At 35.2% G+C, this 20,418-nt stretch overlaps 1 protein-coding gene and 1 long non-coding RNA gene across 5 annotated transcripts in view; one reads left to right on the top strand and one right to left on the bottom strand.

Annotated features, from left to right (window-relative positions):
* Positions 1-20,418, bottom strand: part of MICU3 (mitochondrial calcium uptake family member 3) — an 83,078-nt gene that overhangs the window by 3,437 nt on the left and 59,223 nt on the right. For all 4 annotated transcript variants that reach the window (XM_006198031.4, XM_072950383.1, XM_072950384.1 and 1 more), the window contains 6 exons: positions 17,118-17,213; positions 10,925-11,025; positions 10,261-10,432; positions 4,240-4,348; positions 2,038-2,195; positions 890-958 (listed from right to left, as the gene is read on the bottom strand). In XM_006198031.4, the coding sequence (XP_006198093.2) occupies positions 890-958; positions 2,038-2,195; positions 4,240-4,348; positions 10,261-10,432; positions 10,925-11,025; positions 17,118-17,213 (705 nt within the window). The remainder of the gene's footprint in view (positions 1-889; positions 959-2,037; positions 2,196-4,239; positions 4,349-10,260; positions 10,433-10,924; positions 11,026-17,117; positions 17,214-20,418) is intronic.
* LOC140689486 (uncharacterized) lies at positions 3,077-4,979 on the top strand. Its single transcript, XR_012064489.1, has 2 exons — positions 3,077-3,169; positions 4,764-4,979. It is a non-coding gene; the product is annotated as an uncharacterized lncRNA (long non-coding RNA).

Below are 20,418 nucleotides of genomic sequence, written 5' to 3'. Positions count from 1 at the left end.
TTTTAAGCTTGAGGAAAACAGCAAGAAATACATATTTGTAAGCACATATAAATGAACAAATCTTCACTGCAAAGATCTAATCAGAACACACAATTGACCAAAATTCTATGGATGCAACTGACTTTTAAAAGAAAGAAGAGGAAACAAATCCCTTATTTGGAGATCAGCAACAAGTTTGAGATATTTCTTTGGGTTGATACAAACTGAACAGATCACTTGTATCTTCCTCAACTATTTCATTCTATGGTGATAGTGTAGTAAATAATAACTAAGATGGTTTTGCATCACACAAAAGGAGGCTCAAATCCTGGTTTGCAACTTACTAGGAAGTTATCTTGGGCAAATGACTCACTAAGCCTCTATTTTCTCTGCTGTTAAATGGGATATCTACCTGTAACAATTAAATGAGACCCTACATATAGAAGAACACCTAGTATAGTGCCAGGCACCCAAAATAACTAAAAAATTAGTTGCTCTTATTGTAGCAGATGTTTGGAATCATGATCCTAAAAAATAGTGATAAATATTCTGTAGATGCTAATGAGTCTAGATTATAAAAACCCAATCTGGATTCATTATATTGTATCTGCTCAGGTACAGAACTGCAGGTTAAACAGAAAATTTTTCAATCAGGACACTCCATGAAAATTCTAGTCAGATGACTATTTAATCCAGTTCACTTTTAGATCACAACTTAATACTGGCAACTGAATGCTTTCTTATAATGATTATTCTTTAACTGAATTACTTGTCTAAAATAAAGTCATTAAAAGACTAATTCTTAAATCTGAGTTAGTGAGCTAAAAATCAAAAATAAATTATAATTCTATTTCTTTCAGTCATTTCCTAAATGTCATAATAGAAAAATAATTTATGGCCCTAAACATACTTATCTGCTATGCAGTTCCTTCTTCAGACAGGATTTAAAAGTGGGATACTTCTGAACCGTTTTATAACCCTGTGAAACGAGGATTAAAAGTGTGCAAATGTAAATAAAATGTTACGGGGTCACAGAGATGCAATAAATAAATAAAGCAAAAATAAAAATATATAACACCTAAGAGAGAAATACAGTGCCAGAGGCTTATAGCTAGTTTATATTTTAATTTGATCTTGCTACTCTAAAATATTTGAGGAAAAAGAAATGATTTTCAAGATTTGCCCTTTTAGGTATTTGTGCCATCACTGCAAATGTTAACAAGTAACCACTAGGTGGCAGTTAAGTACACAGTATCTTTATCAAGACATGTTGGATTTTAAAAATCCATTAAAAATCTTAAAAAAATTGTCTAAGATGAATCTTGATTTCTTGTACAAATAATTTTTTTTCTTTTTAAATGTATAATCTTTAGGGGTTCTCTTACCAAAGAGGTAAGACTGAATATTCTAGCTGTTAATCTTAATAGAAAATTTGTTTTTCTTTTTCCAGTTGTGGTATATCCAAATGCATTAAATTTGTAAACATTTACTGATTCATGCTACATTTCATTCTGTAAAACACATTTCTGAGGAAGAAAATCATTGAATTTCTTGTAATTACTTTGCATATAAGGTGTTAACAGGAAAAAAATAGTTCAACAGACAGAAGAAACCATTTTTTTACCTCATTTTCCATATAAAAAGCACTGAATATGCAGTGACTTAAGAACCTCATGTTGCCTAGTGGAAATCTGCATCATATAAAATGAGAAACAGTGATATTTCTTTGTAATAACAAGTCTGAATAGCCAGTATGTAGACTGAAGTAATCAAGATAAATTTGGCAACATTTCCCCCAACAAACTGAGAAGACATTAACTGAATATGAAAATAAGTTATTGAAATTAAAACTGATTTTTACATTTTAAAAAGTATTATCTTTTATCGCCTCAAATTGTTTTTGAAAGTAGGTAGGACCTTAGTTTTTTTCTTTTCAAATATAATATTGCATGTTTATATCCTTAAAAAATTTATGTAAGTCATTTCTGAAATTTAGATGGACTTTTTTCTTTCAGTTTTTAAAAAGGATATCAATAGGCTTGAAATTTATAGGTTTACCCGGAATCCTCTGTGGAGTCTGTCTTTCATAATTCCAATAAATTCTTTATAACTTAATTGATCATCTTTGTCAACGTCAAAAATCTTGAAGACTGTGTTCACTAAATGTGGTGAAAGTTTGAGGCCAGTGGCTACATAGACAGCACGCTTAAATTCATCTAGGTAAATGATATAGAAAAGGGGCAAACCATTAACATTATTCTTATAAGATGTGTTAATTACTAGCCAAGTTATAAAAGAAGTTTTTTCCTAAACATGGGTCATGATCTTATGTAACATACCACTTTTCAGTAGTCATGCTGTCTTTTAGGGAACAAAAATTTTTGTGGTTTTAATTGAGGGCCAAGCAGTAGCTGTACGGTAGGCTGTAACACATTCATGTTCAGTAGATGATTAATGAACACCTACCATCAGCGACAGACACTTCCGAGTTCTTAAAGTGAGTAAGTTCTCAAGAAACTTACAGTTCAGGTGGGAGATGAGACATCTGCCCAACTAATCATTACACAGGACCACACAAAAGCAGCAACAAAGTGCTGTGAGACTGCAGAAATGCCACTTCTGCTGCAGTGCGGAGCAGGGGAAGGACAGTGATTAGGAAAGGCTGCAGTTTTGTATTTGAGCCGAGCCCTGAAGGACTGATAGTTTCCGCTTGTAGAGAGGAGAGGAAATAGCAGATGAGATGACAGGCATGAACAAAGGCAGGAGGAGGACAGGACTATGGGGCATGTTCAGAAAATGAGCCATCTGGAAATGCAGGAGCTGGGGAGCTCTGCTTGGGGACTGGGAGGCGAGGAATCTGTACATTCTTCAACAGGCAACTGGGAAACTGAAGCATTTTCCATAGCAGGTGTGTCAAGGTTAGTCTGTTTTAGAAAGAGAATTCTGTGGGTTGTTCAGGAAACACTGGACAGAAAGGTGGGTAATGGCAGGAATACCACTGAGGTGGCTACAGAAGTAGTGCTTTGTAAGAGGCAATAACCTGAATTAAGGTGCAAGAAGTAGCAACAGAGAGAAAAAAAAAAAAGAGAGAGAGAGAGAGAGAGACGCATATATTTCCAGCACCTACAAGAGTGATTTTTTCATTTCCCAGTTCCACAAAGTAAAAGAGCAACTTCCCATTCTGAACCAGGTAAGCAGATACTGACTTTTTTTTCTTTTTAAGGTTGATGAGTAGGTTTACCATGGCAGTAAAAATTGGTCTGTTAAGGCAGGGCTCCCAAAGTGTTAAAACCCAAACACTAAAATGTGTTGAGATAAGAAGATGCCTTATTTGAACACCTAGACCAGTCAAAGGGTGGGATATGAAAAACTTTCAGGTTTCTGTTACTCAGTGAGTAAGTCAATGAAGCCATATAAGGGATTCGCTACCTGTGTTTTGGGGAGAAGAGAAACATCACGAGCTCTTAGGGGCAGCAGTCTGCCTTCTCCCCAGAACTTGGTAAGAAAATAACAAGACTGTGCTCTGAGATGAAGCTGGGGGATCAGCACTTGTTAGATTATGGCAGACACAGGGGAAATCAACTTAAAGACACAAACAGAAAAGTTCTCTGACAGTAAGGACATTTTAAAAGGATATGGCTAGGGGGTAAGGGAAAGTGGTCATAGCCACTGAATCCCGGAGAGGGGACTTGATTTGTGAGTCTACCTATAGGGAAAGAATGAGCTGGTCCTGAGGACAACAGCATTCTGAATTTGGTGGCAGTTGTGTTTTTTGGTAAATAAGGCAAAATTGACAGTCATTTTTATACATTATTCTTAAAACTCACTTAATGTTTAAGTCCAGAGCCAAGAGGTGGCTCTGTTGATAAAATTCAGGTTTCTGAGCCAGCAGGCAGTGTGGGTAAACACTATAAATATTATCCTATGATGCTGTCTGAGGCACAACCAGCTGGCTCTTCTATAGGTAGACATGTATCCCTCAGTGTCACCAAGCAGCCTTGAGGTGTCTTCCTCTTTGAACCGTTAGTCATTAGCCTTTCTCCATAATATGAAAGGAAGGGCGATAATAAATTTAATACAAAAATGTAATATATTTCCTTAAATTTTGCTTAGGGAAAAAAAATTTGCTCTGGAAGTATACACCAAACTTGCAGGCAAATTGATGACTAATATTATGTATCTAGTTAATTTGTTGTCAAAGTCCCTAGAAACAGTGTAGGATTATTTTTTGCTTTTAATTTTTAAAAGTTTATTACTTACCTTGTCCTATAGAACGACTTGCAAAATTATACATATTCAGTGCTATTGCAAAGTCTTCTAGGTTGTTCAAAAACTGGAAAAATGACCTGAATTCATCAAAGGTAATACCCTATATTGGGAGAATACATGTAAATATATTTAGTATTGCCAAATTTATTAAAATAAGTATCTACACTTACTAGAAATAAATAGATCAAGCATCAGCAATATATCTTGTAAGTAAATATTTCCAGGGCACATTCTGTAAACCTTTTCCAAATGGAATGTAAAATTCACTCAGATTTATTTCCACTGGGTAATGTTACCATGAACAATGTTGGGTGAAAATATTTTTAAAACACTATCATAGCAGCATAAAGTTCAAGACATGCTACAATAAAAATAAGTTAAAAAGTTTCAATTTTGAAAACCCTGATTTCAGGCCTGAATTTTTTAAACCCTAAAAGTAAGTATGATCATTGAGGGGGGGGACCCTAAAAACAGTTTCTCCTGTACATGTATTCCCTAAATGTATTTCTGCTTAGGTCACTAATGTCTTTATAATGACAATGCAAAATCGGAATGTTGAATAAGCCAATGGGAGTGTATTTTCACTTGTTCCTGCCATGGAAGGCTGCCAGAACAGCAGGAGGAAGCACAATGACTCTGCACTCAGCTCTGGGGGGCCCAGCTCAGGCCTCTGGGCAGGAGCATGGAAAGGACTCTGGAAATGTCATTTACATAAACTGAAATGATCACCACTGCTATTACGTCAATTACTGAATAAGCACAATGTATCTCTGATAATACAAACTTGGATAAGAAGAGCTGCATTTAATGAACACGTTCTCCTTGGCAAAATGAACAAAACTGAGAGACAAAGTAAACAGAAAAGAACAGAGGGCCATGAGTTTGGGCTTGACAAATTCTGACCTTAATACTGGGGTCTCAGGGGAAGGGAAACTAATGAGGCAGCACTGGAAAGCTGGGCAAAGAACCAGTGTCTACTTCCATATAAGCCAACCACTGAGTAAGTGATTTATTATCAAAATAATATTTATGATCAATTTGTTACTGAAATAATAATGCCAAATTTTGATACTGTTGGTTCCACTTCAATTACAAACCCTCTTTGCTTTCAAGAAGAATCCTGTCTTTTCAGTTTTTCTCTTTCTCTTTCTTTATATTCATTTATGGCCACTCCAGCTCTGGATTCTGCTTTGTGATCTGATCCCAATCGCCATGTTTTTCCAGAGAGAACTATTTGCCTCAGTTAGGGAGACTGAGCCAGAAGGGGTTTGTCTTGATGCGAAGAGCTTGTTGCCAGGGAAACCGGCCACTGCTCTGGTTCTGTATCAGTTTGTGCTGTAATCAGTTGCCCCAGCAGCAGTCTCTGTGTCAAGGTGACTGGTTAATAATGGTAAAAGTGAAAAACAAGAGGATGGGATATTTTTAAGCAAAGTGTAAACAAAAATGTCAATACTTTTAGGGAGGTTAAAATTAAAAGCAAATCAAAGAATGATAGAATATAATGTTCTCCAACTGAACCTTGAGATTTTTCAAAATAGAGTTCTTATGTTTGCAGAGACAAGTCAAATTCAAAACAACACAGTAATTCTTTTGTGTATATTACACTCTTTGTGTTTAGAAATATGAAACTGTAAATTGATAAGCAGGGCATATCATTTTGATGGAGATTATTTAAAGCAATCCATTCTTAACAGCAGCGAGGGAAGGACCGTCTGGGGGAGCTGCAGAGAAAGGGGAGTATGGTCATTTCTTCTCCCTCCACATTCCTACTCCCAGAATCACTTCTGTAATGAACCACTGGGACTTGAATAGAGTACGTCCTAATTGTTAGAAATGAAGTGAAAAGAAGCTTACATTTTAACAAAAACAAAATCATGATGATAACTGAAAATCTATCACATCAAAAATATGTACACACTAAACCATAAGCAAAACAAAATGACAGTCTATGGAATGGGAGAAAATATTTGCAAATGATGTGACTGACAAAGGCTTAATTTCCAGAATATATAACTTAATAACAAAAAACAAACAACCCAATCCAAAAATGGGCAGAAGACCTAAACAAGCAGTTCTCCAAAGAAGACATACAAATAGCCAATAGGTACATGAAAAAAATGCTCAATATCACTAATTATCAGAGAAATGCTAAGCAAAACTACAATGAGGTATCACCTCACACCAGTCAGAATGGCCATCAATCAAAAGTCCATGAATGGTAAATTCGGGAGAGGCTGTGGAAAAAAGGGAACCTTCTTACACTGCTTGTGGGAATGCAGTTTGGTGCAGCCATTACAGAAAACAGTATGGAGATTCCTCAAAAACTAAAAATAGACTTACTATATATGATCCAGCAATCCCACTTCTGGGTATATATCCAGAGGGAACTCTAATTCAGAAAGATACATGCACCCCAATGTTCACAACAGCACTATTTACAATAGCCAAGATATGAAAGCAACCTAAATGTCCATTGACAGCTGACTGGATACATTAGTTGTGGTATATTTATACAACGGAATCCTACTCAGCCATATATCATTAATGGGACTGTAAAATGCTGTAGCTACTTTGGAGAACAGTTAGGCAATTCCTCAAGATGTTAAACATTAAGATTGCCATGTGACCCAGCTGTTTACTCAGAGGTATATACCTAATTCTCTGGAATTCAAAACATATGTCCACATAAAGCACTGTATACAAAAGTTCTTAAGAGTATTATCGGAATAGCCAAAATTGGAAATAACTAAAATGCCCGCTAACTGACAAAAAGACAAAATGTGGTACTATCTACATGATAGAGTATTATTTGGCAATAAAAAGAAAGTGCTGATATTTGCTACAACATGGATAAGCCTTGAAAAAGGTATGCTATGTTTAAGAAGCCAGACACAAAAGGTCATATATTGTATGATTCTACTTATGTGAAATGTCCAGAAGAGACAAACCCAGAGACAGAGAGCAGATTAGTGGTTGCCAGGGGCTGAGAGGAGGATGACTGGGGAGTGATTAATACGTATGGGGTTTGTTTGAGATATGAAAAATTTCTGGAACAAGTAGTAATGATGATTGCACAACACTGTGAATGTGCTCAGTGCCACTGAATTTTATTCTTTAAGATGGTTAAAGTGGAAAATTTTATGTTATGCATATTTTACAAGAATAAAAACTTGCATACACTTATTGAAATATGTCATTCAGGATACGAACATGCATACATAGGTGCACTTGGACTGAACTGTGGCAAGGCATAACTAGGCAAAAACCGAGATAGTTAATAGACATAATTCAATAAAAAGACAAATCAGAAAATGCTGTGGATATCAAACTGCTACCATAATTACACTGGTTGTCCTGGCTGATACTGTGCTCTGCCCATAGCCATGAGAGTGCCCCAGTGTGTGCAACTGTTATCTTTGGTCGAGGTACGTAGGTCTGAAATAATTATCAGAAGACCAGGAGGAGAACAGGGGAGTGATATCATGGAAAACGGGAGTAGGGTGCTTGTTAATATTTACATTATGTGGCTTTTGTGAGAAGCCTTCTTCCCTTCCCTTCTACAGTCTCTGTTTACATTCTCTCCTGGATAAGTTCTCCTGGTCCCATGGTATTTAAAACATTTTAAAGTGATTTATTTTATATGGCAATATATTCACCTGTTCAAAATTCAAAAGGCACAAGAGAGTATATGACCCAAAATCTCCCTCTCGTCTACCCTTGTCCCCCAGCCACGTAGCTCCTTATCCTTGGAGGAACCAATGTTTCTAGCTCTGTGGGTCCTTCCAGAATTAGCCCAGGCTATCTTTTTAGAAAATGGTGGTTTACTATACACACTGTTCTAAACTGTGCTCTTTTTCATTTACTACATCTTAGAGCTCATTCTGTATTAGCACATAAAGAATTTTCTTAGTCTTTTTCCAGCTGCAACTTTTTCCATGCTATAGTTACATAATTTATTTAACCAGTAACTTATTGAAAGACATTTAGGTAGCTTCCAATCTTTTGCTATTATAAACAAGACTATATTAAATAACCTGGCATATCAGCCATTTCACATGAGTGGATATATACGTAGGCAAAATTCACAAAACCAGAAAAGCTTTAAGTTCTACATCTTTAAATACTCTCAATTCATTTGACAGGAGTTCTAAGTACTGTCAATATATGAGCGAATAAAACAGATAAAAATACCAGCCTTCCTGGAGCTTATATTCTAGGTAGGGGAGACAGACAACACTTAATTAAGTAAATTCTACTGTTTATCCAGATAAACAATAAAAAAATGAAAATAAGTAAATTATATAGTATGTTAGAAGGCGATAAGGCTATGGAAATAAAAACAGATTAAGGAAGAAGGAATAAAGAATGTCAAGGGAGAGAGTTATAATTCATCTACTGTGTTATCACTTTCATAATAGGCTATGTATTACTTATATAATAGGTGATTCTTTATATAATAGGTTGGAAGGTTAGGCATCATTGGGAAATAACGTAGCGATCCATGTGTGTATCTAAGAGAAAAGCATTCTGGGCAGAGAAGGGAACACGTACAAAAGCCCTGAGTCAGCAGGTTAGCTGGTTTGAGAAACTGTACAGTAGCTAGTGTGGCTGTGGCAGCGCGAGGAAGGGGGAGAATGGGAGGAAGTGAGGTCAGAGGTAACGAGGGAGCAGCCTGTGTAGGCCCTGGAGCCCACGGTAAGGAGAAACATGGGAGGTTACTATGATGAGATCTGAATCATTATAGAAAGCATTTCCTTAAATGCTAAATGGAGAACAGATCACATGGAGGCAAAGCTGGAGGCAGAGAGATGATTTAGGAGGCAATCGCAATAATCCAGGCAAGAGAGAAGTGACTTGGGTGGAGGTGGCAAGGACTGATGAGATAATGAAAACAAAAACAAAAACAAACAAAATAAACAGAAGCTGAATTTAACTGAAAAGAAAATTTTTTGTTTTGAAATACTTTCAGATGTAAAAAATAGTTGCAAAAATAGTACAAAGAATTTCCTACACTCTTTACCCTAGAATTGAAATTTTTTGAATTACAGATTTTTTTTAAGTATCCACTGGATGAGAAAAAAAGATTCCTCAAGGCTCTGAATAGTAACACTAGTAGCTTGACAAAACAGTACAATTTCCAATATTTATTTTTAGGGAAGTGTGTATGAATTGGAAAAAATTCAGGTCAACATGTAAAACAGATAAAAGATCCCTATGACATTATATAAGCTAATGTTCAAATGCATCAAGTCCTTTTTTCCTCACTGCTTAGGGGAACTACAGAATTGTTAGCACAGTCAGAGTGTAACCATTTTAAACAAAGTCAAACCATTTGCAAGTTTTTCTTGGATAGATTATCTTGATCCTTCTATAAACACAAATAGAAGACAGTATATCCAAAACATCCCATGCTTGAAGGGGTACTTTAACACCAGTTCTATTGGGTTGCAATGATGCATTCAAATACCACTAGATAATGCAGCCACTCAGAATTGCTGACAAAACATTTGGTACTAAACAAATAGATAATCAGTTGTCCCAGGTTCTTAACCATTCATGCCATCCAAACTCTTTGAAAAACCTCACTTTAACTGCTGATAAGATCATTCACTCATCAATAGCCATCTTCTAAGGACCTTTTACTAAGGGTATTCTAGAAATGAATAAAGCGTGACTGATGTGATGTCAGTGAAACTGTTTTATATAAGGTGATGTTTATATAATAGTCAAAGCATATAGCTCACCAGAATTCTCTTAAAAATGGTATTCATAATTTGCATAAAACAATTGCTAATAACCTGAAGGGTTTTCAGCATATATAAGAAAAATACCCAGAATTTAAAATTAATCAATGTAAAAATTTAGCCAGAGCACTGAAGGCAGAGAGAAAAAGGATGAAATATATACAAAGTATCTATTAATCCATAGAGGAGCAGAAGAATTAACAAAAAGACAATATATTTTATAGACCTATATAATTACAAGATAATAACAAATATGGGGATTAGGTACCTTTTCTTCAGGTATACTGTAACGCACATTTTCCAAAAATACTGACGTATTTTCCACATTTGTATATCGTAAAAGAATATGAGCAAAATCTTCTTCACTGATAGTATTCATCCCATTAGAGTAGGAAAGGAATTCTATTTCTAGAACTTCTGTTTGGAGGTTATCCATGAACCTATGACGAAAAGAGATAAACATTAAGATAAATAGTGATGGTAATAGGTGGTACTTAGCCCTTCAGGACTTTGGCTTCCTCATCTGTAAAATGGGCATAACAAAAATACCCTGCAGGGTAGTGATGAGACTTAAAGAAGTTAATATGTTGTGCCTAGTGTTCACTACAGTAAGCACTATATACCTGCTTACTATTATTATTGCGGCTTATTGAGACTAAGGAATTGGTAACATTCTTTCTTCTGAGAATATAGGAAATAATAAATCCAGATATCCAGACTTTTTAAAAAATTATTCAGTGACTTCCTGTTATAGTTATCAATAGAACCACTGGTATACAGGTACTGATGGAAGTAGGTATTTGTTACAGAGAGTATCTCTAGTTAAGATGAAAACAGCAAAGAGGTGAGTATCACTGCACTAAATGATTCCTAAAGACCTTTCTGGTGTTATCATGTTAACATTTTAATACAAATATAAAAATTAAGCTCACCTATAAAAATCTTCAAAGTTGAGCTCAGCTTTTCCTTTCTTTCCAAAAAAGTGTACAAGAAGTGTAGTATCTGTGACTAAACTTGTAATGTCATCAGCACGCTTTAAAAAAAAAATCACAATTTAAAAATTAGCTGAAATAAAACAGAATAGGGATACCCAATATCCCCCAAAGAACATAAATATATTAACATTAGAATTATTAACTTTAGAAGGAAAAGCATAAGACTGTATTTTAAAATGCCATTACAGTTAAAATGAAGTTCAAAAATAGAAAATAGAAGTATGGATAAAATTGATCTTTATCTTCAAAAATTTTAAATCTATGATTATATTAAGAGGTTTTCAACCTCAAATTATGCATATAGGTATCTATATTTTAAATTATCTAAAAGAGTTGAAATCCTTTAGTAATCATGAAATATTTTATTTTCATTTAAGTAATTTAGTGTGGATTTTCCTAATCAGCCTGAAAAACCCACTCATTTAGGATGTTCAAAAGAGGTAAATTCCTCAGCTGCATTGAACATACAGGGCTGGCAAAGGAGTGGTCTCAAGCTTCACAAAATAGCTTCCTTGAACCGTGATCCTTTCCTATTGTATACATATTTATGATACTTTAAATAGAACATACTGTATTTTGAAAGAGAAACTATAGTAATATTACCTTGGAATTTACATTATCTATAATTTTTTTTTCAAAGAAGACTCTTAACATTATTTTTTGAATGGATACAAAATTAATTCCAGAGAATTTTCCCTTCCCCACTCAACTTGATAAACAAGTTCCAACAACTATATTCTTAAAATAGCTGAATCATCATCCTTAGGAAGCTAAATGGCCTAAGAAAATCTTCTTTACTTCTTTTACTTTGATATAGTTTTATAGGTTTTCTCTTCTTTTCCTTCCCTCTTTCCCCTTCTATTTCCCTTCCTCCTGTTTCTTTCCTTCCTTCTTCACTTGGCCATTAACTCATACCTATCTTATAAACTCAATTACAAAAATCATAAAATTCAAGTGATTATAACTCTCCCATGTGTTATCCTGGAATATGTAAGAAAAATAAGTGAAATAATTACTACCATTTTCTACATGTAAAAAAATAGCTGCAAATGTCCAGCTAAAGCTACATATTTGAAACATACTACTTCTTGACCAGAATCCTGATACCGCTCCATAGAAACATGAGAAATAGAAAATACATACTTCTTTACAAAGGATCAGTTGTCTTCTATGTTCCCTGACAGAAAACCTCATCTTACCATCTTCCACACACTAAATCTGGTAACCCTTTGATTCCTCATGGCCCCCTTCCCAATCTTTCATGAAGATAGCTATTTTATCCTTCACAACATTTGTTGGGTCTTTATTTTCCTTCTCCCTAGACCAAATATGATTCTTCTCTTCTGATGACTAGAATAGAGTTGTAAAGATTATATCTTCTGATTGGCCTTCTCCCTTCCAACATGCCCTCTTTTAGTCCAAGACTCTATCTTTCTAAAGGGATCTCTCTGCTACATTGATTACTCATAGCTCTCCTTAAGACCCTTAAAAACATGCAGAACATCTTTTACTTTAAATTATCTCAAATTATTTAAATTCTTTAGTAATCATCCATGTGGTCTATACTTGTAATTTTACTTTGATTTTCCTAAATAGTCTCTAGCATGTAACCTCCTGGTAATTGGTTTTGGCTATGTCTACTACTTCTCATTTCAGTTTGCTGACGAGTTCCAAGTATTCTCAGGAGCTAGAATAACTGAGAAGTTCTCTACGATACAACCAACTTCTCTGAAGATCTGATAGTGGTTTCATCTGACCACTTGAGAAAAAATAACAGCCAAGATGCCAGGTGTCACATACTCTCTTTCAAATATACCTTCTTGGACAAGTTTATTATGGATGCTGCAGACTATTAGTGGTGCCAGGCTTTCAAGGCCCCATATGCGACAGTAGACTAGGGTAGTTTCTGAGCAGTGCTCAGAAGGCACTGCCACTTTCACCAGTAGCTTTCGATTGAGAAGGCAGACTGATGTGATGGAATGAGGACAGGATTTAAACTCAGAAGACCCGAGTTCACTGACTTTTTTTGATCTTCAGCTTATCTGTAAAATGGGAAAAACTCTATCGCTAATAACCATTTTGAAGATAAAATTGGAATATGAGTGTAAATGAAATATACAAATGTTTTTATTGGTAATCTCAGATGCTTTGGACAAAAGCATTAAGACCTCTGTGGTTGGTGGGGTGGGGGGGGGAAGATATCTCATGTTAATTACAGAGTACATGTTAATTTTGTGATTGTTTATAATCAAGTCTAATCAGTTTACTATCCAAGGAACAGCATAATTGAGTAGGGGGAGGAAGGACACCTAAATGGAGCCTAAGAGTGGAGGCTCTAGCCAGTCAGAAGTCAGCAATGCAGAACCGGGGTCTCCATCTGGAAGCCAGAGGAATGGAATGTGGAAGAGGCGCCACATGGCTAAGAAGAGGAGGGGGGATGCGGTTTCAGAAAAAGTTGTTGCGTTAGTCACAAATAAGCAGTAGTGTGGTGAGCAAACAGGATGAGGAACTCAAGAGTCAGACTTCTGGCTTTGAATCCTGACTTTTTTCCTCAATAGTTAAGCGACCTTCGGAAGCTAATCTCACTGACGATACTATAATCCTCAGGAATAACAACAGTCCTTACCCTAAAGGATTGTTGTGAGGATGAGAAAACACATGTTAAGTCAGTACTATAACCAGTGGATTGTCAACGCTCAATAAATGTTAGCTATTATTTATTTCTGTCAAATCAGTATACTCCAGGAAGTTGAAAAAAACTAGACAAGGTAGAAAAGGTAACAATGTTGCAGCTTAATGCAAAAAATATTTTTACATGGTATACTCATTTCTTTTTTGTTATTGAAACTACACATATATTGTATAGAGACCTTTAAAAAAAAAAAGCCTTTAACTGAGAGGTTACAGGAACACCAAAAGTTAGTGAACTCAGGTAACACAATTATGGAATGTTTTCCTCTAGGGCTCTAGTTCTTTACCTCGAGACATAATGCACTGAAATGAGATGGCTTTGTTTTATATAGGTTTTAAGTAATGACCTCATTCAGTGAGTTTTTCTCATGCCCACTGAGCAGAGCAAATCTTCATTTACAGTCTTTCATCATCAAAATCTTATTAGACTTAGGTTGCACTTATCCAGATAATCCAGACCCATAGAGGCATAAGGAACAGTTTGACAGTAAAGAAAAAATTGGAAAATGGAAATGGTGAAAACTTTTCCCTCCATTCAGTGAAACCGAGTACTGCTGGGAGTCACTGAAAACCATACCAGTGTCCCTGGTAGCCTATCAGTGTTACATAACTTAAATCACAGGCAAGTTGAGACAAAAATAGAGACTTTATCCCTTAGATTCTTGTGCTCATTGTTAAAATAAAACGAATTCAGGTGTTTTCATAACAAAGCAAGAAAAAGCCACAAAAGAACCCATTGGCCATTTACATGAAAGGCCATTATCTAACTTTGTTTTGATTAAAAATTACTTTAAATGATTTCATCAAAAATGAAATAAACATTAAACTTGCACAAAATGAAAAGTTTATTAAAGAGTTTTAAGAAATTCAACATATTTTTATTGATTACTATGTGATAATAATCTTATCAAGCTCTATCCACGAGCTGGAGGAAATCTTCAAACTCTTGATTTGTTAGTGAACGTTTTGAATCATCTATTGAAACTTATAAGGATTAGTAAAGACTAAAGCAAATAAAACTTTTAAATTTCATTTATTAAGTTCAAAACAGTTTCTGTAATTCGGGTACCCACAGACTGTACTCAATGGTTGCATGATGGGGGCTTATATTGTACTATGAATTTATTATCTATTATTTTGGTTTGAAAGTGGTATCAGCTGTGGCATATTCAAATTTTCACTGTAACATGGTTTTACTATAACTGAAGAAACCTATGGTTAGAAACAGCTATGGAATAATGATATGAAAGGCTAATCTCAAATTTACCTACATTATGCAAGGAGAACTGCTTTATCTCAATAGTTATATTTTAAACATGTAACAAAGAAATACAAATAGATGTCTAAGCTTTCTTTTTTAACTAACTTGAATCCTGAAATACTACAAACAATTCAGTGTTACACTGGCGTCAGTAGTAACCTATAAGGAATTATAATGAGTTCTAATTTAACTACAGCTAATTCTCAATTAGCCTATCTAATGTGGAGGGTAGTAGTAGAGATAATCCCCCAATAATTATTTTACTTAGAAACACAATATAAATTTTGTTTTCTTTTCTTCTTTTTCTCCTCTCCATCATATTTTTGTGATGTTTGGGTCAGTTCATTAATTTAGCAGCTTATGATTACAGTGTGGATAAATTACAGCCAATGGTATGCTAGTAAACTGGCTCTCAATGGGGGAAAAAAGCCTGATTTTTAGTGTTTGCAATTTCTATGGTATTAATACTCCTGTCATCGCTGCTTGGAAAGTACCAACAGGATGTCACAGAAGAGATGTGCAGAATTAGCCCTGGGAAGCCATAAACCAGCTCTAGCACACATCTAAGAGAGAGATAAACATCTTCAGAAGAGCTTACACAATCTTGCAATCTTCGAGTGCGTATAAGAGCTCACTGGCCTTCCGATATTAAACCTCCCAAGACTAAATTAAATTCAACATCTAATAAGCAGATTGTGTCTAATTGTGAGAATTTCCAGCAGAGTTAAGTGAGATTAAAGATAGGCTGGAGGCTGAGAGGTGGACAGTCTAGTGTGGGCAGAGCCAATTTGAAGCTGGGCACAGTTGGCTTGTAGGGACTCTAATGACTAGTGTCCCCAGTTGCTCTTACTTTTAGGCCCTGACTACTATGTGCCTGCATAAATGATTACAGAATTAAGGCCTTCTAAAATATATGCAAATGAAATAGCTATTAGTACTTCACACCTGAAAATAGTTAAAATTGAAAAGATAATTTTTAAAGGTCAATTACTGGTCATAATTATATCATATTTACATATTGCAGACAGAGTAGGGCAATATGCCTTCTTTGTTTTAGGATTTTAAAACTGAGCACAAGTGATAAAACTGACATTTCCAAGTGTTTGCCCTGGTCTAGAGGTGTCCATTGAGTAACACTACATGTGGGATAACAGAAGTCACACCTGATTCCAGTTTACTTCTCTAGCTATTCTGAAGTGTAATTTGTATTTTTATTTTTAAGCTAAATTAAATTAATTTTGATGGAGGTACTGGGGTTTGAACCAAGGACCTCATGCATGCTAAGCATGTGCTCTACCACTGAGCTATATTCACTCCCCAAGTGTAATTTTTAAAAGTCAAACTTTAGAAAAAGGAATGAGCCAACTTTAAAGAGAAAAAAGATAATGAAAAATACATCTCTTAGTATCTACAGAAAAGTCCTTTGTGGTAAGACTAACAGCCATCTCTAATATTCTCAATAGGAAACATAGCACAGTATTTAATTTACAAGACACAGCCCATCTTTTAAAAATGACAAATCCCTATTAACAGAGGCATAATGAAGGTGGGGTGGTGGGAGCAGTCCACCTGAGTACAGCAAAAAAGGTAAGGGTCTCTATGGAATTCAAAACCAATAATGAATGATATAATGGTCAGTCTGCTTTTAATTTTCCATGCACTGGCAATCCTAAGCAATGTCAAGCTAAAATATTCCTCCCTTCCTTGACTGACTGTAAGCCATCACTATTAAAATTAGGGATTTGGATTGTTTAAATCTATTGTAACTTTAAAGCCTCAGCAATCTTTTACCAAGTTAGAAGTTTCAGCATTTCATGTAACATTGCAAACTGTAAGGTTAAAAGACTCAGTGAAACTATAAACATTATTTTCAAATTTCCTGAAAGTGATCCTTAAGTGAAAAATAACAGTGTGTCCTTTTAATTAAGTTGGAAAGTCATGTTTCCCACAACAAGCAAGTGAATTTAATATAGACTGTTATAGGTAAACTTGTAGCCCCTGCCAGCAGATCGGACACATTCAAACATACCATTTATATACAGGAACTATTGCTTTACTGGAGAAAAGGGAAAATAGAAAATATATTTTTGGTTTCATCATTGTGACTCTAAAATGAAACGAGGACTAGATGAACAAAATGGCAAAAAGTACCAGGACCTGGTTGAAGTTTAATTATACCTCTGCGAGGTCTGAAAAGAGTGCTTGGCTTGTGTTACGTCTCAGGGTGTCCCAATAGCTTCTGGAGACAAGTTCCTCAACATCTGATTTAAGTACCTGTAGAAGTTTTAAGAAGCACAACTGAAATCTAAAGAATAGTCACAAAGAATGATAATTTATACACTTTAAATCTCTTCTAACCAACCTTGAAAAGAAAACACATTAGCTTACCTTTTTTGTTTTCTGCTGCTCACAACAGTATTATATTACACTGCTGGTAAACCCAGGGCATTTTCAAAGGTGAAATGGTATATACCCACTATATCTAAGTACAATGTGGCTTTGTCAAAAAGAATCACACTCTTCACCCCTCCCCCCGATGCCCCTCTACTGGAACATACATAACTTCTAAGAAAGCGTGAAATAAAAATTTTATTCACACCTTATGTGAAGTAAATTCATCTGGAGAAGATTTTTAGGGTAATTTTGCAGTAACCTGTAAAAATTAAGCTTAATTTAAAAGTGAATGATTGTTGGCTAACATATATTCTATTAGTGCATCAAAGAATCAAAGTGACATATCCATACTTTAGAGAAACTAAATTTAAATTAATTCAGAACTTGTCAAAAAGCAATATGCAAGTTTAAGGTAAACCACTCAAAGCTAATCAGAGATTTGCTGAGTGTATCTATTGTAAATAGATAAGGTACTTTCTGGCCTATTACAAGGACAGAACACTGGCTTCGATCTCAGTATTGGCTGGTGTGAAGGCCATATCAAGATTAAGAAGTGCAGTCTAATTTTCATATGAAAATGTAGAACTGCAAGCTTAACTTGGGTTTCTTCAAACAGAAATAAACACGGTTTCTGCCAGGACTTATCAGGGAAGATTTCACAGGTTCTTAGGCTTGGTCTTCTTTGGGTTATTGTGAGAAGAAAATGCTGCTTGAGGTACTTAGGAGTGAGTGGCTGATGATGAGAGAATTTCTATTTTTGTGTGGGTGTTAATTTTCAAAAGTCCAGTGCCACTAGAAAAAGTATAAGCATCTGGGAATTATTTCAAAGATCTATGTTTAATTATTATGATCTAGAAAACACTGCCTTACTTCTCACATTTTAATAAAATCTTAATAAAAAGTTATTAGGTAGCAGGAATCACTTCTGTGACATAGACATATTAATTACCATAAGTGTCAATGCAGCAATATGACAAAGAAGCTACTTATCATCCCATTTAGTAATTAGATAAGCTTTAACTAAGCAGTTATAAAGCTAAATAAGAAAATAAGAAAAATTAGCTGAGTGTAGAACACAGTTCATCTTCTTTTATATAGAGGTAGTAGAATCTCAATAAGTGGTAACTCGATTAAATACCCTGCAAAGTTGTCTAAATATTTTGAACGTGGAAATATTTTTAAATTGTAACTTAGAAAGTTAGTATATGATTAAGAAAGGGATTGTTAAACCTACCAAACTAGAAAATAAGGAAGGCTCATTACACTGTTATTAGGAAAGTAACAGGAATGAGTCACTTTGTGAAGCGAGGCCTCTCCCCTATTTCCAAACACTGCACATCATTACATACCACACACACACACACACACACTCTCTCTCACACACACACAAACTTTGATGGCATTAAAAATATTTACAATATATGAAAGGATAAAATTAGTTTGATGAACTATATTGGCATGGCTCTCTATAGAAAAAATATATGTTCTGAGCATGGAAAAGAAGTAAATAGAGTTGACCCTTGAATGACATGGGGGTTAAAGGCTCTGACACCAGCATAGTTGAATGGTCTCGTATAACTTTATGGTCAGCCCTCTATATCCATGGTTACACATTCAACCAAGCCTGGACTGCATGGTACATAGCATATTTAGTGAATACATTCCACATCTGTGGACCCTCAAAGTTCAAATTCACATTGTTCAAGGATCAACTTGAATAGTCAAATAAACTGATTATCTCTGAATGGTGAGATTAGGACATTTTTTATTTTCTTTTTGCTCTCGTGTATTTTAAAATATTTTAAGAACGTGTATTTAATCTACCAGGGTAGTACACAACTTTTTAAAATAAAATCTTATTTAGATCTACAGCTTAATAGTACCCCCCTGCAGAAAGATTTCCCATGGATCATTTAGCTTCAAATATTATTATGCTAGAATATACAAGTCAATTATTGTAACTGGCTATATTTGTTTTTGTATTATCTGATGCAGTCTTTTAAATTATAAAGTTTCTGATAGAAGGGACAATATTCTCACAGCAACTGCTGTCATGCCTTGCATTAAGTAAATATATGATAAACAACTGACAGGGAAAAAGAGCTAATGTATCAGTGATTTTCCTGGCACAGTCATAGATTCCTATATTTGTGCCTATGAAGAAGGCAGTATTTACTTTTTTAATTAATGACTTAAATAATGAAATTAAGAATAAATTTTCAAAACATGAAAAACCAGTAGAAAACTTTAATATCAGAAAAATGTCATAGGATCTTAAAAATAAACTTTAAGTAGCCACAAAAACTAGAATAGATTTTAATAGCAAGAAATGCAAAGCAAACACAAAAGCAGGATATATGCACACAGGCTACAGGAAAGACTAATAGGGGAAAATGCCCAAATACAACTGAGCATTATAATGGTTATGGGACAGATATCATGATGTATAAAAAGTAGGAAAATTTGCAAAGACTTCTTGCAGAACTTTAAAAAGGGATGGCACAGGCAAACTGATGTCCTGAATGTACTGTGCCCTGTAAGTCTGATATATTTTTTGCCTACAATTAGAGTCTGTTATTAGTACAACTTCCTTAAGCTTTGTGGTTTTGGTCAAGAATTCCATATGCCTTTCTGGCTGAGCCAAAGCATGATCCTATTCAAGTCATTCCATGACATTTATGACAGGAAGGAAGGAAGGAAGGCAAGAAGGAAGGAAGGAAGCAGCTATAGCCTAAAAAAATCCATGTTCTGGACTCCTAACCCCCAAGGTGATAGTTTTAGGAGGAGATGGGGCCTTCAGGAGGTGATTAGGTCATGAGGGCAGAGCCTTCAGGGATGGCATTAGTGTCCTAATAAAAGAGGCCCAAGAGAGCACCCTTGCACCCTTCCACCTTGTGAGGACACAGAGGTGCCATCCATGAACCAGGAAGTGAGCCCCCACCAGCCACCCTACTGAATCTGCTGGCTAGGTGCTCCTGGACTTTCCAGCTCCCAGAACTATGAAAAATGTTGTTCTGTATAAGCCACCCATTTTATGGTATTTTTATTATAGCAGCTCAAACAGACTAAGAAGGAAAGAAAAAAG

The sequence above is a fragment of the Vicugna pacos genome, chromosome 26 (assembly GCF_048564905.1).
Source record: "Vicugna pacos chromosome 26, VicPac4, whole genome shotgun sequence".
Taxonomy (NCBI): domain Eukaryota; kingdom Metazoa; phylum Chordata; class Mammalia; order Artiodactyla; family Camelidae; genus Vicugna; species Vicugna pacos.
Note: the sequence above shows the minus strand (reverse complement) of the source record. Positions and strands in the feature narration are given on the sequence as shown.